Source organism: Artemia sp. Qi Xiang Cuo, chromosome 8, assembly GCF_049724085.1.
Source record: "Artemia sp. Qi Xiang Cuo chromosome 8, ASM4972408v1, whole genome shotgun sequence".
NCBI classification, from domain to species: domain Eukaryota; kingdom Metazoa; phylum Arthropoda; class Branchiopoda; order Anostraca; family Artemiidae; genus Artemia; species Artemia sp. Qi Xiang Cuo.
The window spans coordinates 17,986,198-18,010,820 of NC_142801.1; the positions used below are offsets into that span (position 1 = coordinate 17,986,198).

Sequence of the window (24,623 nt, forward strand, 5' to 3'; positions counted from 1 at the left end):
TTTAAGGCAAGATACTAATTTTAGATAATAATCATTTAGAGTATTTTTATCATTTGAAGACTTACAACTAAGCTGTAGAAGATGGAAAGGAACTTGAATTGTAGCAAGTAGCATAGCTAGCGTAGAAATATACAGCGATAAATTTATCTTATTCCAATTTCGACGGAAAACCCATCTTCGTCCTGCTTGTAAAGCATTACGATTAGTACAAATCGGTATTTGAAAAACAAACGAAATCGGTAGGTGATCTAAATCGCAATGATCTTCATGAACAGTTACAGTAGAAACGGGTAGGCCCGGAGAACAAACAACATGATCAATATTACTTTGACTACCGGAATGATGAAGATAAGAATATATACAAGTTTTTTCAACCAGCTTAAACTGCGGCAGCGAATCAAATATCAAATCCGAGCGAATATTCGATGACAGCAGGTCAGCGTTAAAGTCTCCAGCGATCAAAAAACGATAACCTTGATTTGAGACGGATTCCAAAAGTTTCTGTAATACACTGCAAGTCTTAGCGAATCTGTTAAGAGACTGAACCGATTTTCTGTCACAAGGCAAGTAAACATTTACGATCACTAAATCGTTAATCCGCACGGCCAAAATGTTAGGATCACTGTGAAAAAGCACAGGCGAGTAGCAAGCAACACTATTTCGGTTCAGTATACAAGCAAGCCCACCCGACGGCCGTCCGAAAGTAGTTCGTGCCGCCGATACTAACACGACGTGATTAGCACTTCTTTTTAGCAGGTTTGTATTAGCCGACGATAATAAGTGTTCTTGCAAACAGACAATGTCATAGTTACATGCAAGTTCGTCAATAACATGCTCTTTTCTTCTGGTACCATTTATGTTGTACGAGACAGCTGAAAGGGACTGCATCATTTACGGGCACTACTCGAAACGCGAGACTTGAGCACTGGACATTTCAAACTAAAGGATGTATGATCACCGTTGCAGTTTGCACATTTGGGGCTATTTTGGCAAGGCGTTTCCTTAGTGGCAGTATGATTACCGGCACAACGAGCACATTTATCAACAGGACTGGTGCAATCCTTCATCATGTGATCTGGGGATCGGCATTTGAAGCAGCAACGGGGTACACTGATGAAATCGTACACACGGAATATTTCGTAACCTATTTTCAGGCCGTTCTTGATGGCATTGCCTTTTGCGAATGTATCCGAGAACTCTAGCTTAATTGTTTGTGAAGAGCCGAAACGAGTGGCTTCAGTCACACCAGGGTACGAATTTAGTCCAGCAATGTCAAAATCCTCAGGGATACCTCTAGCAATCCCAAGGTGACGCTTAAGCACAGTTTTAGTGGTGGCACCCGATGCGGCTGCACTAATCGAATTGCAGAAATCCGAAATAACAGATTTCTCAATGTTGACATACAACTTGTCACCTCGTGGGCGGACACTGGAAACTGACTTGTGACCTGACAATTGGTCTAAGAATTCCTTTCGACTTTTGGGGTTGCAAACTGTTTGCGGAAGGTTTGAAACAATCACTGTAGCATGGCTACTCGATAGTGAAGAAGCAGCATCCCCAGGCTGGGGTAGCGGTGGAAAATTGGCTGAATAAGACTCGAACTGATTGGATATAGTTTTTAGATGCAAGTTCAGTTCATTGACTTTCGAGAGCAAAGCCGAGTAAGCCGAAGCCGGGATAACTGGCACTTCCGAAGGGCTTCGAATGACGAAAGTCGGAATTGTAAAACAATCTGAATCACCTTTTCTCAGCATTTCCAAGATATCACCAAGGTGACTAGATGGTGCCTTCGTTCCGGTTCGCTTCTGAAATGGCGCATCAGGATCCAGCTTCAAGCCCAGCCATTTCTTTGCGATCACAATCACTTCGCAATCAAAAAACTCCGCTCCAAATCTTTTGATAGTCTCATCATCTATTCCCTCTTCCTTGTTTCGCTGAACGAAATTCAACACGGGCTAATATTGAAAATTCTCACTCTGTTCAAACATCATGACGTAACAAGCTCTATGCACAGCAGAATGGGATTTTGCGCGCACGACTGACGATTTCTGCTTTGTTTGCACAGACAAACGCCTCTGAGACTTCAAATGCCTCCGTCCACACAATACTAGGAACAAGGGAAGTGTCGGGACCCACTCACCAAGTCCCCGCAATTTAAGGGTAACTAAATACCGGCAGGTACATACGGCGCTTGCGGCAGGAACCCTCCCCTCTTCTGCTTGTTGTCTAGTATATGTTATCAATCAATATTCTGTTTCGGAAACTACTTTAGAATTTTGGCTTATATTCAGTCAGTACAGTAGGTGGCAACACTGCTCTAAAAATTCGGGCGCACTTTCCACAGCGCAACAATCAAGCTCTGGCAACGCAGCTAGATCTAGAATTCATTTCGGCCATACCGCTGCTGTCATAAAGAATACAATCCTCTAGTGTAATTAAATGTTTCTGTCTGAGTCTCTGTACTTAATAAATCACAAAATCTCAAGGGAATTTATATTCAGTAAAAAATGTCAATAGCCAGAGAATAAATAAGCCGATTATAACTGTCTGTAGGGAAACACACAGGTTGAAATCTTACTTTATTTAAAAGATTAGTATCCAAAAACAAGGTGTTTACACGACGAACTCTCAAGTGATACACGACGAAAACTGCAGCATTGTTATTCTCGTACATTGCACTAATGACTCTAATGTATTTGTCTGGTATGCCATACAAGGATAAGACCTTTGCTATAGCTCTTCTATCAACAGAATAGAACGCTTGCTCATAATCTACAAAACTGAGGACCAGAGGTGTCTGACAACACAAGCACTTCTCAACTATTAACCTAAGAGTGAAAATTTGGTCGACACATCCTCTACCTTTTCTAAAACCGCACTGATCTTCTCTTAAAACTTTGTCTACTGCATGTCTCAGTCTAAAAAGTATCATATTACTATGTAATTTGCTACCTGCAGAGACCAGACTAATGCCTCGATAATTACCACACTCAGTCTTATCAGCTTTCCTATAAAGTGGCTTAATTAAGATTTTCCTAAAATCGTTAGGTATTTCCCCTTTTTCAAAAATCGTATTCATAATCCTTAGTAACTTATTTCTAACCTCAGAGCCACCATATTTAAGAAACTCATTTACCACTCTATCAGGACCTGGAGCCTTATTATTTTTTAATCCTTTTAGTACTGTCGGTAATTCTTCCTCACAAAAAAAATCTTCCGTTATATCAAAGGAGTTACGCTCTTTTTCAATTACCTCTGCTTCTGGTCCTGTAACTGTAGCCCATTTCGACACATTCTCAAGATGTTTCATCCGTTTCGTTTTACATCTTTACCTATTGCTAACTGTCCCCCTATTCCAATCTTTACTTGGGTCAAGTCTGAATTAATTATCCCCTCTCAATTTATTAACGTGTCTGTACAATATATTACTATTGTGTCATCTAGCTTCATCCTCCAGATCGTTGGCAATTTTATCCATGGCCTCCTCTTCACACTTCCTTAGTTCATATTTTAATGGTTTCTCCATTTTCTTTATATTCCTTTTGTTTTTATATGATCTATCACTCAGATAATTCTTGTACATGTCCCTTCTCCTTTATATTAAACATAAAACTATTTCACTAATATTCTTAAATGTAGTCCTAGTTTTCTTCCCTAAGACACCTTCAGCAACTTCACAAATTATTTTTCTAAAACTATTCCAATTATCTTTCACATTAGGGTTTTCCCTAATGTGATTTTAATTAGGGTTTTCCTAAAATCGTTAGGTACTTACCACACTATTAGCACCTGGAGCCTTATTATTTTTAAATCCTTTTAGTACTGTCGCTAATTCTTCCTCACAAAACAAATCTTCCTTCACATCCAATGTATCACAAACTTTTCATTTTCCTCTATATCTTTTCCTGCAACTCTATATCGATTTAGTACATTCTCAAAATGATCTTCCCATCTGTCTTTAACTATTTCCTTATCACTAATTGTGGCCCCGTTCCTATCTTTAGCTGGGACAAGTCCAGATTGACACCTCCCTCTCAATTTATTAACATGTCAGTACAATATTTTACTATTATGCCGTCTTATAAAAGATACGTCAGCTGTATCTTCCAGATCGTCGACAATTTTATCCATGGCCTCCACTTCACACCTCCTTAGTTCATATTTTAATGCTTTTCGCACTTTCTTTACATTCCTTTTGTTTTCATATGATCTATCACTCAGATCATTCTTGTACAAGCACCTTCTCCTCTTTATTATACATACAGCTTTTTCACTAATATTCCTAGCTGCAGTCCTAACTTTCTTCTCTAAGACCATCAGCAGCTTCACAAATTGTTTTTCTAAATTTATTCCAACTAACTTCCACATTGTCAAATTTTAAAGTCTTAAATTTAGTATTCAACTGTTCCTAGAATTTTTTCCTCAAATTCTCATCCTGGAGTCTACCAACATCATAACTTCCCGGGAGGTAGTTACCCTTCCGAAATTTTAGCTTTAGATTAACCCTAGACACTACTAGAGGGTGGTCTTTACTTTTAACATCAACATCAGGACTCCTATATACCCTAGTATCTTGTATTGATCCTGCCAGTCTTCGGTTTACTATAACATAATCAATAAGGTTTACTGTCGTACCATCAGGTGAATATCATTTTAACTTATGGACCATTTTATGACCAAACACCGTATTGGTTATTACTAGATTAGTACACCCAAAAAAATGGCAAAAGTATGTAGCCATTACTGTTTTGTTATCCTACGCCAAATTTACCTAGGCTAGAATACCATCTATCCCTATATCTATCGAACTTGGCGTTCAAATCTCCTAGTAAAAATACCATATTTCTACCTAGGACCCTGTCTATTTGCTCCTGTAACTGTAAGTAACATTCATCTGAGTCACTAGTATTGTCTATCAGTGGCTTCTGCTTGGGCATATGCTACTATAATTGATACCCTGAAATTTGTTAGTCATAAAATGAGCAATTAGTATTCTATTATTAATACCTTCCCAGAAAAAAATATTTGTGATATGAGTGACACAGTAGGCCTTATACTTTTACAATTAGGGAAGAGGACAGTAACCAAACTCTTGTTTGTACTGATAACTAAATGTGTCTTCAACAGTTTTGGAAAGTTCTAATGAAATTAAACTGAATGTTGGATATAGAATGATTATAATTGCGGAAATACCATCAGTTCAAAATTTATTTCACACTAACTTTTATTTTCAATGTTGTAATAAGTACAAAAGAAAACATTTTTAATATAATTCGTTTTCGGTAAAGCGCAAATGATGCAGTAGGCTTTAGACTTTTACAGTTAGGAAGGGGACAGAAGCCAAACTCTTGTTTGTAGTGATTTTTGTTCCTTTTTAGCTTAATTTGTAAATTTAATAAGGTTTTCTTTATTTTAAGATGTATTTATTCATTTATATTAGTACCTGTTGTAGGTTTGTTTGTTATGACCGTTTATTTAATTCCTTTTCGTTTTGGGTTTCATTTATTCTATAACAGTAATTTCTAGTCGTTTTGAGTTTAAATTATTATAGGTTTATATTTTTGCTTATCTCAAGTTTAATATAACCTTTAATTTTCTTAGAAAAACTTCTTTTTCGGAAAGTTATAATTAATTAGTAAATAGAAAATATGAACTGAACTGTACACAATCTACAAATTTAACACTAAAAGAAATTAAATTTCAGTAGTATCCCCTCCATGGTATTGACAAGGGCCATATCTCATCTAATCCCGATCCAGAAACTTTTTTAAGAAAATTCTTCAAGACGCAGATGTTATTAATTTTCTTCGAGATGCAGGTGCATGTTACGTAATAGAGAATGTTTTATAAAAGATGCAGGTGTCTGTTACATAATAGGGAACGTTAAATTTATTGAGGGTGACGTAATCTTGCGTTACTTGTTGGATCATATGATTTTTTTCTATATTACTTCTGCTTCGGAAGGATAAACATCTACATCTTCTTTTTTTTAAGTTAAGATGAAATATTCCAAGAAGACGTGTGTACATGATAGTGTTGTATTATCATTGAATGCCAAGAAAGAGAAATATTTGAATTATGAAACAAGTGCTAATGGTAGCACTATTGGATATGTATGCGTGTGTGCGCGAAAATCATTTACCGCAATATCAGCACATAGAGCCTTCTTATTTTTTAATCCTTTTAGTACTGTCGCTAATTCTTCCTCACAAAACAAATCTTCCTTCACATCCGAGGTATCATAATCTTTTTCATTTTCCTCTATATCTTTTTCTGCAACTCTTTCTTGGTTTAGCAAATTCTCAAAATGTTCTGCGCATCTCTCTTTAACCACTTACTTATCACAAATTGTGTCCCCGTTCCTATCTTTAACTGGGGCGAGTCTGGATTGACTACTCCCTCTCAATTTATTAACATGCCAGTACAATATTTTACTATTATGTCGTCTAGCTGCGTCTTCCGAATCCTCGGCAATTTTATCCATAGCCTCCGCTTCACACCTCCTTAGTTCATATTTTAATTCTTTCTCCACTTTCTTTACCTTCCTTTTGTTTTCATATTATCTATCACTCAGTTAATTCTAGTACAAGCCCTCTCTCCTCTCCAGAGGCGTAATTTGCTATGGGGCAGGGGCAACTTCCCCTCCAGAGTCCTTGACGCGGTTTGCCCCTCCCCCCAAACACCGTATTGGTTATAAGTAGATTGTTATGCTTACGAAGTTGCAAAAGTCTGAAGCCATTACTGTTTTCTTTTCCTACGCCAAATTTACCCAGGCTAGGATACCATCTATCCCTATTTCTACCAAACTGGACGTTAAAATCTCCTAGTAATAACATCACATTTCTACCTGGGACCCTGTCTATTTGCTCCTGTAACTCAGGAGTGTAATTTTCTATGGGGCATGGGGCAACTGCCTCTCCAGAAACAAGCTTGCCCTCTTCCCCCAGACCTCAGTTTGCCGCCCCCGCCCCAGCAGAAATTTAGTTTCTGCATAACAATCTTGTTATAACTAAGATAAGCCTACATAATTCAAGTATCCAGAGAAACAAATCAGTTTTCTTTAGTATATCTTTCCCTTTATGATAATGTATGGGTCATTTTTCAGTTTACACTGTCGTTTTAACTTGATTTGGGAAATTTGGCTCCAACTTTGCCACCCCCCCCCCCTAGGATATTGACGAAATTACGCCACTGCTGTAACTGTAAGAAAAATTTATCTGAGTCACTAGTATCTCCGTCAGCCGGTTCTACAGGGGCGTCTACTACTGTAACTGATACCTTGAACTTTTTAGTCATAAAATGAGCAATTACTATTCTATTATTAACACCTTCCCAGCCTAAACAAGACTTAGCAGCTTCCTCATTCATCATGAGCCCTACTCCATGTCTATTTACCCCATCCTTCCTGCCTGAGTAAACAAATTCTATATCACCTAATTGCATGGTTTTTGCCTCTGGGATATGATTTTCTGATACTCTTAATAAGTTCTGTTAGAATCGTCTAAAATCATCAGTCAAAATGTCGATACGATAGTTATTTTTTAACGTCGTAACATTCCAAGTTCCAAGTTTCATGTTCTTTAAATAATTGAAATTATTTTCGGCTCAGGAAAAGCAACGATCTCGGATACCACTGCAGGACGGAGACCAACAAATCTTCTCAAGTCTACACCAAAGCACTTAAGCCGGCTTAGAACCGGACAACAAGAAGTACCTGGGACCTCCAGTATTAATGGAGGCTTTATGCAATCCTGGGCCCATCTTAGTCACCCCATGGTTTTCAGCACTTGGCGATGCTCTTCGCCAAAATTTCTATGGACAAGAGTCGAATCCTGCAAAGACAGTCTCAAGCCTATTAGCTCTAACTCATTATACATTCATGCCTACAAATATTATGCTACTACGTGAAAGCGGACCATATTAGATAAATTAGCTCATCCCGAAAACAACCGTCAAAACATACCAAGCCCAGGAGAATTATCCATCAATCAGAATCCCGTGCAAATGCAGTGTCGTTTACTAGGCTATAATTTCCTCGAGGGGTACCAATCCCCGAGTGGGAATAGAGTTCACCGCAAGGTCCCCAGTCTCTCAGGTACCCCGAAAAGGTCGAGACAGCCCTTTGCAGAGGCCGTTGTCCATAGATCTGGATCTCACGCCGTGCCGCAGTTATCCACCTATAGTGGATCCTCCCATGATGGTGTTTTGCGTCACCATGCAATTTAACCCATTACTGGGAGAAGGTTTGTAACCCAAGGGACGTGTACACACGCCGGTGGGCCCTGTTTACCCTACATATCTATAGGGCGTCTCCACATATCTAATGTGGCCTGGGTGAGGCCCCTACTGAGCAGTAGACTCATAAATCAAAAATATATACATACATATATATCCACAAACACACACACACAAATATATATATATATATGTATATATACATAATAGGAAACAGTTATACATCGTAAAAATGTAAAAAAATGTATATAAACAAATTCACTATTAAAATGTTCAATAATAGATCTTTATTTTCAAATAGTTCGAGGTAAGTAAGTAAGTAGCTGTGTTGACCTCAGGCGGCTTGGTGCTGCGGTGAGTTGTTAGTAGTAGTAGTAATAAGTAAGTAAGTAAGGAGTTAAAGTACTCACCTTACTGTAAGTAAGGAGCAAATCGACTGAATAGGAACCGAAACTCTACAACACGGAATTTTAATAACAATAGATATGTCAAAAAATTAACTTTGTATGCTGGTTTTAAATATATATAATTCATTAAGTTAAATGTTACCCATCAAAAGCTATGGGCCTCATACAAATTTGTCTGATTTTCGAAATTAAGATGAAATATCCCCAAAACGTAGAGGGATCTTACTGTAAATCACACCAGAAGATTCAGTATATCAGAGAACCCTATTCTTGACGTTTCGAGCTCCTGTATACAGAAATGTGGAATTTTGTAATTTCTTTGCCAGAAAAAAGATCACGAATGTGTTTTATTTGTTTTATCTTTTTTCCAGGGGTGATTGTATAGAGCCAATAGTACCTAGATTTCGGGAAAGGGTTCATTCGACTGGAAGTCAAAAGTTTCAGTGCAATTTTTAATTGACTGTCAAAATTAGGGCAAATAGCCCCCTCCCTACACCCTTTTTATCCAAAGATACCCAATCCAAATATTGAGATACTCGTTTGATTCAACATAGCTGAAAGGCCTTTCAGGAAGAAATAACCCCCGTGGTCCCTAGGGACAGGGATGTAAGTTACACATTTCCCCCATAGTTCACATGGTATTTGTTATGCGAAATATATGGGCATTTTTAGGGGGTAATTTTCTGCGGTTGGAATTTTCTAAGGGGACAATTTTCCGTGAAAATAAAAGTTTCCAGATGGGGTTTTTTCAGGGGAAATTTTACAACAGGGGTGTGGAATAGGATTTCCATGCATTATTTGAAAAACTGTTAGAAATAAAAAGAAAAAACATGTTTTTTGCAGGGTTAAACTGGATGGTAAGATTAGCCCTACTATTTTTATGGCTCCTACTCTTATATCCTTATTTTGAAGTACACTACCTGGATAAATTTTAGAAAAGATTCTCAGAAATGCTGTATAAATGGCCTCTTTTTCATACCACCTTTACACACCGCACTACAGTTACTACAACTACTGCTACAACTGCTACTAGCACTACGACTGCTACTGCTACAACTACTACTACGACGACTACTATTAGTACTACTAAAGCTAAGGGTATTACAGTAAAACTTTCAGGGAATGTTGAAGAGAATAGTAAACTAAATTGAAATACGTCTGGACCAACAAAAAGGTAATTTATGTATACTATCCCCACTACTTCTTTTACCACTACCAATACTACTATTCAGGCTAAGGGTATTAAGAAGACATTATGAGAAAATATTGGGTATATGGTAAATTAAATAGAGACACGCTGTATGTATGCTGGCTTTTAAATGGTCGTGTCAGTGCTTATACTAGTAGTAGTATTATTACCACTACTTCTGCTAATACTAATGTGGCTAAGGCTAATGGTATTAACATGAAACTTTCAGCGACTGTTGAGGGGGATGTTTAGCTAAATAAAAACACATTATGTGTATGCAGGTTATCAATAGGACGTACCCAAAATCTTTTAGAGACTGCTCAAAGTATTTAAGTTGAAACTATCAAGGGATGAGGAGGGGATGTTATACTAGACCAAAAAGGCACAATGTGAATTGCATTGCTGCTTGCTACTAATACCACTACTGCTAATACTAATACTAGTCCTACTGCTCTTACTATTATTTCTGCTAGGATAAAGGGTTTAAGGGGTACAGGGTATACCCTATACCTTAGAATTGGGTATAAAGTGGAAACTTCCACGGAAATTTTATGTTTCTTTAAAGCTAAATAAAAAGGCTGTATGTGGATGATGGTTTAAAATAAGACGTCTCAGAATTAAGTCAAAGGAGTGTAAGTGCATCCAGGTTGTGAAAATAGCATAGATACTGTGTTTCGAGAATCATGTTTGGGGTTTTAAGCTTTAATTTTTCAGGAAACTTGAAGAGGTGAAAAACAAAATTAAATAATACTATGTATGTCCAAATTTTAAAAAGAGTATATATTGTTATCCAACATATAAATTTTAATCGCAATTATGAATTCTTATAGAAAAAAAATGAAAAGTTTTGAATATTTTTTTCGTTTCCAAAGAGAAAGACTATGTTAATAAAATACGAACAGAAAATAATTAAAAAATGTTTTCCTTAAAGCAAGTTTTTCAAAGAAAAGTAAAAAGCTACATTAAACCAAAAATGAGCAATCATAAAGTCAAATAATTTCCCAAGCGTATAGATACGAAAATTACCACCTATAAATAAATTAAACTCAAAACAAACAGAAATTACAATAAAAAACCAAGTCAAAGTTAAAACGATCAGAAATTAACATGAGCAGGACTGACGCCCCTTATGCCTTATGAAGACTATCATTTGCAGTTGACTGAAGACAAAATATATTTTAAATGTTTTCATTTTTAACTTTAATAAATCCAAAATTATTAAGACTTTAAGGAACAAATATCAGTATATATATACTCAACTGTAGATCCACATTCATTTTTTTTCAATAATCTTGGTTCTAATGGTGTTCTTTTTTTTCGTTTTTTAATATTATGAGAGATAGAGATATTCAGCTCGAAATAAAGATTATTTTCAGTAAAGTGTAAATTATGTTCTGGTCTTCAGAAGGCATGAGGGGAGATAGTCCTACTCATGTTAGTTTCTGGTCGTTTTTAGTATGACTCGATTTTTTGTTGTAATTTCTGTCTTTTTTTTTATTTTCTATGGTTGCTAAGTTCCTCTAACGGAGGAAAAAAAACAAATGAAAAGATTCCCAGCGGCCCTACCTTTCAAGTCCAAATTAAAACTGGTCAGAATCAGGAAAGTACTTAATTGATGCAGATTCAAAGCAGCAGTACAAACAAGGAGATAGTATAAGGCAATGTATTAGATTTATTAATGTGTGCATGGAACAGATATTAGTAAGCTGCTCTAGCGACTCTAGATGCCTTTGAGTCCCGAAATTAAGAAGCCGCCTACCCAAATTTTCAATCCCAAGAAGCATCACGGGTGTACTGAAGACCTGATTTTAGAGAGAAATGTAAATATTTACTCCTTCCAAAAAAACTTTTCTTACAGTTTTTTTTTGTAATAGCCCCTTATAGTAATGGCTTTTCAATTGCCATTCCACCATAGCCACTACTTGAAGTGCCAAGGACATCAAAATAAAAACATTCCCCCTTTCTGGACCTATCTGAGGTCTAATAATGCATGAAAACCGTGATTTATTAATATTTTTCTTTTGGTTGTTTCAAAATAATGAAGTTTTTAAAGCAGTGTCACATATTTGCCAGTGTTGCCGCGTTGAACCTTTGATAGTAAATAAGCGAAATGAATAAGCTAAATTCAACAACGATTTTCGTTCGTAAAGATTCAATTATCATAAACCTTTTGATTCACAAAGACAACTACTCATTCAAAGGAAAGCTACACCTTCTTAAAGTAGGCCTATAGCTTAAGACATAAGGTGTAGCTCACATATGTGGTGAGTTTGGTGCCATATGTTTTTAGCTTACTTTTTTAGCGACTTATCACCCAAGTTTCTTTTGTAAATTTGACACCCACTACAACCAATACAGCATAACTGCATGCAGACATCTTCTTAATTAAAAACTGAGTTTCCGATATTTTCCAATTCATCATGTAATATGTTGTTATAAAGGATTTCCACTTAAACAGCTCAAGGAATCAAATTTAATTTTTTCCGTTCTTTGCCAGGCCCTTATCCAGAACCTTTGTTAAGGGTATGGGGGCACATATTAACTTTAAAAAACGCCGCAAAAATTTGCATAAATATATCTTTTTTAGTTTTTCAAGAGTTGGACAAAAATATAAGACAGGGGGGGGGGATTCAAGTTGGGTGCCCCTGGCAACGACCCTGTCCTTGGACCTGTAATATACGAGTATAAAATTTTCTACGATTTACATTATTTTTGTGAATTTTGTTAGGGCAATCAAAATGCATCATTCAAAAACAAAATTGAAAGGCAATATTCAAAACTGATTTTGCTGCAAAGTAGGATACTACGCTATAAACGCTAATAGAGAGTCTGTGACTTCTGATATTTCTTATAGTTTGCAAATTATTGGCTTCGTTTCCCACAAATATCTCAAGATAAAGGCTAACCTCGTAGGTTACCCTGAATTGTTTTTCAAACTTATATTTTGTTTTTAATTTAATTATATTTTAAGTTTCTAAGAACTGTTAGTTTACACTTTTGTTGCCATGTTTTTATATCAACAAGTGTGGACAGGGCAACTTGCTGTTGGGAAATCTCCTCATTTTTACAGTTTATTGTTTAAGAGCGGCATCTAGAAAAGCTTTATTTTTTTATACTAGATGACATCAAAAGCTTCAGCTAAAAGTATTGGCGTAACATATTACAAAAATGTATTTGGGCTTATAAAAATGTTAAAATTACATTTTGCAAAAACTGGCAGTATCTTTCTCTGAAACAATTTTTTTTATTAAATTACCCTAAATTGCTAGATCTAATCATTTTATCTAGAAAAGGAGATACATCTTCTTTCTTTGAGGATACTATTTTGGAAAACATACTATTTTGGATAAATGATACTATTTTGGATACTATTTGGATACTACTATTTGGATACTATTTGGAAACATACTATTTTGGATAATATTTTGGATAAATGATATTTAAAAAAATCATTCCGTCGAAAAAATCTTAATAATCTTCAAAATTCTCATCATTAAGTAAACTTTGAGACAGAGATAGTCTTATTTGTTTTGTTCTAAAGTAAGTACAATTCCATTTGCTTTTCGTTGGAGATATCAAAGTATAGAATGTTGATGCATTTGGATTAAAAATAAAGACTTTACTTTCTCTGGTGTGGATTAGATAAAAGAAGATTGAAGTAAGTTGCAGATTTATTTCTCATTTTTTCTCTTATGAGGAAAAATTTATATTAGGAAGAAAAATAAAAATCAGCCACAATTTCTATGGCCCTATTACAGACATAAATTAAACATATATGGTGTTATTGAGTGCTGTTCTTCCTGTGACGGCAAACACTTTTAGAACGAGATGTTTCTAGTTGGAGAAATAGGTAATTTTACCACACCTCTTATTTATGGTACTTAATATTCGCAGTTTATCTGGCAAAAAAAATTGGATACTTGTTAATGGAACAAAATACAATCAAGAATTATGCTTAGGTTAAATATAAGAAAACCGGTCTCATAGCCACGAAACCGTATGACGGGTGATAGAATGCATTTGACTTAAAAAAATGGGCTATATATTTGCACATTAGATGGGGTGGGGGAGTTAGGTTATCTTAGGAGCGCTGTCCAAATACTTTAGTCCCACCCCATCCCTATTTTTGCAAATATACAGCCCAAATTATATAATCATTTAAACTAAAGGTTATATGAAGGTTATATATCATTAGAATTAACCTACCTTCACTTCCTGGTTGTGTTTCGTTAAATTAATAAGTATCAAATTTTTTTTCTTTATGTAAAAGAAAAAGGAATTTACAAGGAAAGACAAGTCTACTTGCTTTCCATCTGAGATAACCAAAAAATAAAACGTTGACGCATTTGTATTTAAGCTTAAAAGCTTTACTTTATTTTATTGTGAAGTGGATTAAATAAAGTTGAGGAAACTTAAAGACTTATTTCCCATTTTTTTCTGTTTAAAAAACGTATTTTTCTGTGAAGGAAAAAAAAAAAAAATTTTTCCATAATTTTTACAGCCCTATTTGTGGCACTTAATACATGCAGGCTTCTTGTCTTAAATGAAACTCTTCTGATGAGAGTTGGGCCATGCTATGTTTAGATGCAGTAAATTTTTGTATACTTGGGAACACTTTTGGGGTTCCCACATTATTGGGGGGGAGTTTCCCCCCCCCCCCAAATACTGTGGATAAAAAATATTATACATCCCATGCCCTTTGACTATCCAGATATGGACCCCTCTTGTCTCCCCCCCCCCAATAAAAAGCTGGAGATTCACCCCTGATTTTCAGTAAAGGTTCACCAACATATCATCTCAATTAAACTCTGTGGGTAGTAGTCACCTGTGGTGAAAATACTCAAAGACTCCTCTTTGATCCCCACCCAGGCTCAAAGCTTCTACTATGGTCATTTCCATGGAAATCTCCAAAGAGTTTCTTTTTAAAATAGCTTTCAAGCGTAGTTAGGGGTATTTAGCCTTTTTTTCTTTTCTTCAAACATTTGAAAAAAGAGTTATAATATTCCAAATGTTACATTTGTTTTATTTGTGCATAATTTTGATAATCATTTGTGGGGTGATCGAATTTTTTTAAACCACCGTAGATACGTAAGAAAGTTGCAACGTCTAGTACCCTGAGGCCATAAGACTATCAAAGACTCGTCCTTGAACCTCCCAAATTGAAAGCTTTTATTATGACCTGGCCTTTTAATGTAACTTGGGCACTGGACCAAGGGCGCCATTGTCACTCGAGCGCAACGTTAGATGGGGATGTCGATATTGCTTTCGTCACACCAATTCGTTTTAATGTGAATCTGCCTGGTACTTATGAATGAATGTTTTCAAAGTAAACCCGTTTCATCAATAAGGAAAAAACGGGTTGGACGCATATGTTCCTTTCCCTTTGGACGACAAAACCATGCAAGTGCTGTATCAAGTATAACTCACGAAAATCTTGTTAATTTTTGTCAACTTTTCAACTTTTTGGCATCTCTGCTTTCAATAAAAAAAAAAAAAAATCAAGGTACTATAACTTAAATATAATAACTCCCTATCCCCCCCTCTGGATACCATCTTGTTAGTATACCGTCTCTGCTTTAAATAAAAAATAATAATTAACTTATTAGTACCACTGCTTTCAAAAAAAAAATCGAGCTATTATCATTTAAATATGATAGCTCACTACCCCCCCCTCTGGATACCACCTTGATAGGATGCCGTCTCTGCTTTAAATTAAAAAAAATAACTCTTTGGGACCCCTGCTTTTAATAAAAAAAAAATCCAGATATTATGATTTAAATGTAATACCTCCCTACCCACCCCCTCTGAATACCACCTTGATAGGATACCGTCTCAGCTTTCATTAGAAAAATAATTTACTTAATAGTTAACTAGGTCACTATATTGTCCAAACAAACACGCAAAATAACGTTAAACAGCTTAGTGTTCCTTGAACAAAATTGAGGGAATGAGTAAAGGGGTACAAAGACAACAACAAAAACGTCGAAATTATTCAAATATACCTCAAATTATTGGAAAACTGAGTCATAGATTCGCCATGGCATTCAATAAGATCCAAAGAATCTAATTAAAAGGGAGCATACACAAAAGCTAAATAGGGCCAGCAGTCCCTGAGAAATTGCAAAATACACAAGACAATGAACAAGTCTTAATGGGGGGCCCTGGGTCTACTAAAATATTTCAATGGTTTTTCAGGAACTTTGATAGTATTTTCTTCTGTCTCCACTTTAAATGAAAAGAATAATTTTCTTTTTGGCATCCCTGCTTTCCAAAAAAATGAGGTATTATCATTTGAAAATGATAGCCCCTATCCCCCCCTATAAGCAATAATTTACAATTTATTTATGAGTCATATTTTTGGAGTAACTTCCGGTTCGATCTTTAATTCCCTAACCTTGTACATAGCTTAGTCTATAGCTAAATTTTGTCTCAAAAGAAGGGTTTTTTTGGAGGGGGGCGGGGAGTAAAAATATTTCAGAAAGAAGATTGTATTTTCTTTCAGGCGTTCAACAATTGAATATTAAACATTAAGAAAATCTTATCTAAAAACAGCAAAAAAAAAATCCGCAAACTTACAATTCAGCTGTAGAAACAATTTGTTGGCTGTCAATTTCAAAATACAACTGAAGGCTGAAGCTGTATAGTAGTGAATGCGTTCTATAATTCTATTCAACTTGTAAATAAAATTCTTGATCACGAATGATGTAAGAAATAGCGATTGGGAAACTGCATTCGAAATGATTTAAACTCATTTCATCAAGATGATATTTTTTTTTGTCAACATGTGAAGAACTGTGTATATTGCAATATTTGCAATTGCATATTGCATCTGTCTGGTTTTTATGCAAAGTAACAAAAGAGACGAAAATTAATGAACAAGAGAGTAGTGAAGAATTATGGTATGCAAAGTAATATTTGGCAGGGAAAGTCACTGGTGATAAATCGGTAGGGGTGGCACCGTGATTGCGTGATTTTCGGGGATTTGGCGAACCAATTTTTTTTCGGGGAAATACCCAAAAATTTGGGGATAGTGCAACCCCTGCTTGATGTTTAATCAGGAAAATCGAAATACTAAACCACATGAGAAGGAAAAGCTCTGACTTTGCGGTTGACGCAATAAAGAATTGCCGTAAAATTAATTTAGAGTCCACCGAACGCCGCCGCCTCTGCCGGCGGCGGCGCGCCTGGGGCGCGCCGGCGGCATTACGACACTTCGGTGGCGTTCGACCGGGTCTCTCGTTGGCGGCGTTCGGTTAATCCGCCGGCGCGGCGCCGGGGTATAATCTCAATTAAACTCTGTGGGTAGTATATCCCAAAAAAATTTATACCAACTTTGTTCTTCGATTTAAAAATAAGAAACCTTATCTTCGAAGTAAAAACTTCAGTTTAGAAGAAGATATACGTGAGACAAGTACCATCTATTTGATAGATTAGAATTTCACTTTTATTTTGTTATATTTTAAGATTGAAGAGACACGCTGATTTCAAAACCATAGTTAGTTATAGGCTTAAATGTGGCAAATGACATCACATATTATGATGGACAAAAAGATAAAAAAAATATACGTTAGTCAAAATCCTACAATACTGTATAACCCCACATGACCGTGGCCTTGAAACTTGTATCAAGGTCCCCACTAATCCTTACCTCCAGTTCTCAACATTACCCCACATAACCGTTTGGAAGTCTGTTTAGGTAACAGTGTGAAAGGTCTACCCCAAAGCCACCCTGAGCCCACGGAGGCAAAGTCCCTTTCCCGGTCTAAGGACGGCGGATGGAGGAAGGAGTTGATGGTAAAGTGAAGACTCCAAACAATCTCCATGGGAGATCAAGGGAGGTTCCCTTCGTCCTTGTTCATTTTTTTCACGAGAGCGTAAAGAGCAACGAACACATGATCAAAAACCGGAACAGAATAGTAAAAACTAAGAAAAATGAAATCAGAGTAAAAAAAATAATTCACTTCCATTAAAATGGAAGCATTTTTACACCAACAGCTGTATATTTGGCAGCCTTTCATTTGTGCCACAAACACACATTAATAAACACCGAAGTTGAACTATCAACCATTTTTTTTTCATGCCAAAACAGCAGACATTTGACAGCACACCCCTTTCAAAGTCTATTGGAACTAATAATTGTAAGTAACACAAACGGTTTCCTGATCAAAAATTGATTATCATAGTGAGAAAAATTTAGGACTTATCCTCGTCATATTTTTTTCAAGTCAAGCTTGAAAAAATAATGTAATTTACTCCTGTTCTATGAAAGAAAAATTAAAACCCGTGCTAGATAAAAGGTGGTATAACATAGTAAATATAACTAAAAAAAAACTTGTTAGAGTAGACCATCCGGTTAAGGCGAAAGGCCATTGTATTAGGATGATACGTCATGCATATCAAACTAGGAAATCTACTATTTTGCTCAAATTTCGTATTATTCAGTTGAATCTTCGCCAGAGATAATGACACTTGATGGATTTTGAGATGATAAACAAACATAAAGGTATAAGAGCTTTTCCTCTAAAATTTAGCTTCTAATTCTAAGTTACGGCAAAAATTATGTTAAATATAATTCACCTGTTTCTCCTTTTATATCCCCTCCTAAATTGATTCCTAATAATCAATAAGCCCACTGAAAATAAACATTACATAATTAATAACACTCGCCCTTTAGTTGAAAAATGTTTCTTCAAATTAAAGTAAAGTGTGACATCAAAACCTACGTCCACTCCTTCTCCCTTTAGATGGTCCTGGCCTTTGATGATCTTTAAAATCAGTGTCTTATAAAATTGAAACCTTTCAAAACAGATCTTCTGCTTAAATGTTGTACTACAAAGTTGTTTTCAGCTTCACAACTTTGCTCAATCCCAATTTGTAAGGTTTTAAATATATGCAAATACATTTCCTAAATTGCGAAAAAAAATAAACATGGATATGGCTTAAAATTCTACTCAAATAACAGGAATTGCATTTTCAGAACTAAAGTCAGAGAAAGAGAAACTAATAACTGAAAATTAAGGTGAAATGTCGTTTTGTCAAAATTTCAATTGGTAATAGATCTGTCATGTAAGCATATTTCAGGACTCTCTAGAACAAGAAGGAGTGAAGGCATGTACTTCAAAATACCTTCTCGGAACATATTTTAGCCTGTAGACTAGACCCCGGCGCCGCGCCGATAAGGGAAGACCGGCGGCGGTGGGGCCAAAACAGCGCGCCGCCGCCGCGCCGCCGGTAAGATGTCGGTGCCACACCGCCGGTAGGATTTCGGCGATGCGCCGCCGGCGCGATCAATGTTGACCGCAAACATTAGTATTTTCATCAGTGTTTCTCAAATCACAGCTTAAATTTACAACAGAATCGAGCCTATTTATGAGTTCAAAAATCTACAAGTCGCTGGCTGGAAACTGGTCTTCTTCGTTATTCATCAAGAGAAGTAGAAATCTAGTAGAAACGAAAAGGCTGTGGCGTTTCAGAACCCTTGCATAATACGAGTAGTTGAAGCATCTATTAGCTATGTATTCTTAACATAAATAATCATCAAAATTAGTAGTTTCTTTTTTCATCGAGCATTACTGCATGCAGAACTTCAAATACCGTATCACAAAATTCGTCAGTTATCTGGGTAAAAACTTTGAATATAACTTTGAACTTAGAAGTTTAATTTTTTCATAATGCCCTTCGCCTATATCTGTTTTGTCACCTTTAAAACATTTGAAATTGGCGACTTTGATATTGATTGTTGTTTTGCTCTTTTGGATTCCTAAAAAGCCTTCTTGTATTAAAAGCTGGTTTTTAATAACAATTAAAAAAAAATTTTTTAGTTTTTTTTGGCTTCTTTATGGAATATATGTCATGTAGGCTAAGGCTGAACTGCTGCTTTTTTATTGTTTTTGGCTGCTCTTTTGGATATTATTCATTTTTTCTTTTGGGGATTCATTCCAAATTACAAATACCTAATATCAGTCAAATTATAAACTGCATCGAAAAGGAGTAAATTTATCAAATTGAAAAATACATAATGAACATTTCACATGAGAACACTTCAATTGCACAGAAAAAAAAAACACTTAATGGTTTATTCGGTATGAAGAAAAATGAAGTGCCAGCTATTTTCTTAGGTAAAAAAAGAAAAGCTCATCCGTTTTAAATTTAATTAAATGAAATTTAATTACATTTACATTTAATTACTTCTGTATGCATATTAATGCAGACAGAAGTAGCTCCAGGAAGATGTTGAAATTTTCTTCCTAGTTCGTCACTTTTAATCCAAGCAAAATGTTAGGACACTTAGTATCAGTTATTGAGTTTAAGCTTTGATTTCCAAATGCTCAAAAAATTACTAAATTTAAGAAAGTCACAACAATAAGTCACCTGTGGTCTAAATACTCAAAGACTCCTCTTTGATCTCCACCCAGGATCAAAGCTTCTTTCATGGTCATATCCTTGGAAATCTCCAAAGAGTTTCTTTTTAAAATAGCTTTCAAGCGTAGTTAGGGGTATTTAGCCTTTTTTACTTTTCTTCAAAGCTTCGAAAAAAGTGTTATAATATTCCAAATGTTACATTTGTTATACTTGTGCAAATTTTTGGTAATCATTTGTGGGGGATCGAATTTGTTAAACCACTGTAGATACGTAAGAACGTTACAACATCTAGTACCCTGAGATCATAAGACTGTGAAAGACTCCTCCTTGAACCCCCCAAATTGAAAGCTTTTATTATGACCTGGCCTTTTAATGTAAATTGGGCACTGGACCAAGGCCGCCATTGTCACTCGAGCGCAACGTTAGGTGGGGATGTCGTTATCGCTTTCGTCACAACAATTCGTTTAGTGTGAATTTGCTGATACTTATGAATGAATGTTTTCAAAGTAAACCCGTTTCATCAATAAGAAAAAAAAGGTTGAACACATGTGTCCCTTTCCCTTTGGACGATAAAACTATACAAGTGCTGTATCAAGTACAACTCACGAAAATCTTGTTAATTTTTGTCAACTTTTCAACTTTTACGCATCCGTACTTTCAATAAAAAAAAAAAAAAAAAATCAACGTACTATCACTTAAATATAATAGCTCCCTATGCCCCCCCTCTGGATACCATTTTGACAAGATACCGTCTCTGCTTTAAATAAAAAAAAAATAACTTATTGGCATCCCTGCTTTAAAAAAAAATCGAGGCATTATCATTTAAATATGATACCCCACTACCCCCCTCCTCTGGATACCACCTTGATAGGATGGCATCTCTGCTTTAAATAAAAAAAAATTAACTGTTTGGCATCCCTGCTAACAATAAAAAAAATCGAGATATTATCCTTTAAATGTAATACCTCCCCCTCCCCCCTTAGGATACCACCTTGATAGGATACCGTCTCAGCTTTACATTAGAAAAATAATTTGTTTAATAATTAACTAGGTCACTATATGGTTCAAACAAAAAAACAAAATAACGTTAAACAGCTTTGTTTTCCTTCAAAAAAAAAAAAAAAAAAAAAAAAAATTGAGGGTATGAGTAAAGGGGTACAAAGACACAAAAAAATTGTCGAAATTATTCAGATGTACCATAAATTATTGGAAAACTGAGTCATAGATCTGCCGTGCCATTCAATAAGATCCAAAGAATCTAATTAAAAGGGAACACACACAAAAGCCAAATTAGGACAGTAGCCTATGAGACATCGTAAAATACCCAAGACAATGAACAAGTCTCAATGGAGGGCCCTGGGTCTATCAAAATATTTTAATGGTTTTCCAGGGAATTTGATATCGTTTTCTTCTGTCTCCTCTTTAAATAAAAAAAATAATTATCGTTTTGGCATCCCTGCTTTCAATAAAAAAAACGAGGTATTATCATTTAAAAATGATAGCTCCCTACCCCCCCCCCCCTATAGGCAATAATTTACAATTTATTTATGAATCTTTTTTTGGGGTAACTTCCCTTTCAATCTTTAATTCCCCAACCTTGTACATAGCTTAGTCTATAGCTAAATTTTGTCTCAATAGAAGGGTTTTTTTGGAGGGGGGGGCGGGGGGTAAAAATGTTTCAGAAAGAAGATTGTATTTTCTTTCAGGCGTTCAACAATTGAATGTTAAACATTAAGAAAATCTTATCTAAAAACAGAAAAAAAAAATCCGCAAACTTACAATTCAGCTGTTTTTTTTTGGGGGGGGGGGGGGGCTAAAAATGTTTCAGAAAGAAGATTGTATTTTCTATCAGTCATTCAACAATTGAGTGTTAAACATTAAGAAAATCTTATCTAAAAACAGGAAAAGAAAAACAAAATTCTGCAAACTTACAATTCAGCTGTAGAAACATCTGTCGGCCGTCAATTTCAAAATCCAACTGAAGGCTGAAGCTGTATAGTAGTGAATGCGTTCAATTCACTACTATTCCACTTGAAAATAAAATTCTTGACTACGAATTATGTAAGAAATGGCAATTGGAGAACTGCAATGGAAATGATTTAAACTCATTTCATAAAGACGATACTTTTTTTGTCAACATATGAAGAACTGTGTATATTGCAATATTTGCAATTACATATTACATCTGTCTGGTTTTTATACAAAGTAACAAAAGAAACGAAAATTAACGAACAAGAGAGTAGTGAAGAATTATGGTATCCTTCAAACACACTTCGGCGGCGGCCGATTGGGCCTCTTGTCGGCGGCGTTCGGTCGATCCACCGGCGCGGCGCCTGGGTCTAGTCATATCCATGGAAATTTCCAAAGAGTTTCATTTTAAAATAGCTTTCAAGAGTAGTTAGGGGTATTTAACCTTTTTTGCTTTTCTTCAAAGCTTTGAAAAAATTATTACAAATGTTACATTTGTTATATTTGTGCATATTTTTAGTAATCATTTGTGGGGTGATAAATTTTTCAAACCACTGTAGATACGTAAAAACGTTACAACATCTAGTACCCTGAGGTCACGAGACTGTCAAAGACTCCTCCTTGAACCTCCCAAATTGAAAGCTTTTATTATGACCTGGCCTTTTAATGTAACTTGGGCACTGGACCAAGGGCACCATTGTCACTCGAGTGCAACGTTAGGTGGGGGTGTTGATATCGCTTTCGTCACTCCAATTCGTTTTAGTGTAAATCTGCCTCGTACTTATGAATGAATGTTTTCAAAGTAAACGCGTTTCATCAATAAGAAAAAAAACAGGTTGGACGCATATGTCCCTTTCCCTTTGGACGATAAAACTATAAAAGTGCTGTATCAAGTATAACTCAAGAAAACCTTGTTAATTTTTGTCAACTTTTCAACTTTTTGGCCTCCCTGCTTTCAATAAAAAAAAATCAAGGTACTATCACTTAAATATAATAACTCCCTGTGCCCCCTCCCCTTTGGATACCATCTTGATAGGATACCGTCTCTGCTTTAAATAAAAAAAACAAGTAATTAACTTATTGGCATCCCTGCTTTCAAAAAAAATCGAGGTATTATCATTTAAATATGTTAGTACACAACCCCTCCCCTCTGGATACCACTTTAATAGGATGCCGCATCTGCTTTAAATGAAAAAAAGATTAACTTTTTGGCATCCCTGCTTTCAATAAAAAATTTCGAGATATTATCATTTAAATATTATACTTCCAAACCCCCCCCCCTTCTGGATATCATCTTGATAGGATACCGTCTCAGCTTTACATTAGAAAAATAATTTACTTATCAATTAACTAGGTCACTATATGGTTCAAACAAACACGCAAAATAACGTTAAATAGCTTAGTGTTCCTAAAAAAAAAAAAAAAAAAATTGAGGGTATGAGTAAAGGGGTACAAAGACAATAACAGAAATGTCAAAATTATTCAGATATACCCCAAATTATTGGAAAACTGAGCTATATATTCGCCGTGGCATTCAATAAGATCCAAAGAATCTAACTAAAAGGGAGCACATACAAAAGCCAAATTAGGCCAGTAGCCTATGAGAAATCGCAAAATACCCAAGACAATGAACATGTCCCAGTGAGGGGCCCTGGGTGTATCAAAATATTTCAATGGTTTCCCAGGGAATTTGATATCATTTTCTTCCGTCTCCACTTTAAATGAAAAAATAATTACCTTTTTGGCATCCCTGCTTTCAATAAAAAAAATGAGGTATTATCATTTAAAAATGATAGCCACTATCCCCCCCCTATAGGCAATAATTTACAATTTATTTATTAATCATATTTTCGCCTACCCCCCGCATATTTTTGGCTTACCCCCGGGCCCTGGGTTGTTGTGTTGACATCGGATTTTTTGTTATCTGACCTTTGAAGTATTTTTAACAAAATGGTCATCTCAAAATTTTATCGCAGGGATTTTGAGGGAAAGGAATGGGGGGGGGAAGAGCTAGTTGCTCTCCAATCACTTTTGACTTTTAAAAAGTGAACTAGAACTTTAAGTTTCCAATCAATTAAGCCCTCTCTGAAGTTTATACGAGCATCCCTTCCATAAGAACCATATATGCCCCCAGGACATAACTTACAACGCCTGCCCCTGGGCCCTAGGGGGGGGGGTCGACACTGGAGTTTTTGTTATCTGATATTTGAGCCATTATTAAAAAATTGTTATCTCAAATTTTTATCGGATGGGTATGGGGAAAAAAAGGTAAGGGGGAGCCTGTTGCCCTTGGATCTCTTTTGAATCTTAAAAAGTGAACTAGAACTTTTAATTTCCAATCAAATGAGCCCTCTTTGAAGTTTTTACGAGCATTAATTGTATAAGAACCATACTTGCCCCCAGGGCATAACTTACAAAGCCTGCCCCCTGGCCCTGGGGGGTTATGTAAACCCGGAGTTTCT

At 35.8% G+C, this 24,623-nt stretch overlaps 1 protein-coding gene across 4 annotated transcripts in view; it reads left to right on the forward strand.

The window, feature by feature from the left end:
• LOC148949208 (uncharacterized) overlaps window positions 1–24,623 on the forward strand; it is a 242,483-nt gene that overhangs the window by 104,334 nt on the left and 113,526 nt on the right. The window contains exon 1 of one of the 4 annotated variants that reach the window (XM_089093252.1): window positions 13,381–13,489. The exons of 1 other annotated variant lie outside the window; for it this stretch is intronic. Coding sequence is in view for 2 of the 3 variants with exons in the window: in XM_089093249.1 (XP_088949375.1) it covers window positions 18,304–18,334 (31 nt within the window). In the remaining variant the exon portion in view is untranslated. Of the gene's footprint in view, window positions 1–13,380; window positions 13,490–13,560; window positions 13,682–18,285; window positions 18,335–24,623 lie in introns of those variants that run through there. 2 more of the 4 variants (XM_089093250.1, XM_089093249.1) reach the window with 2 other exon arrangements.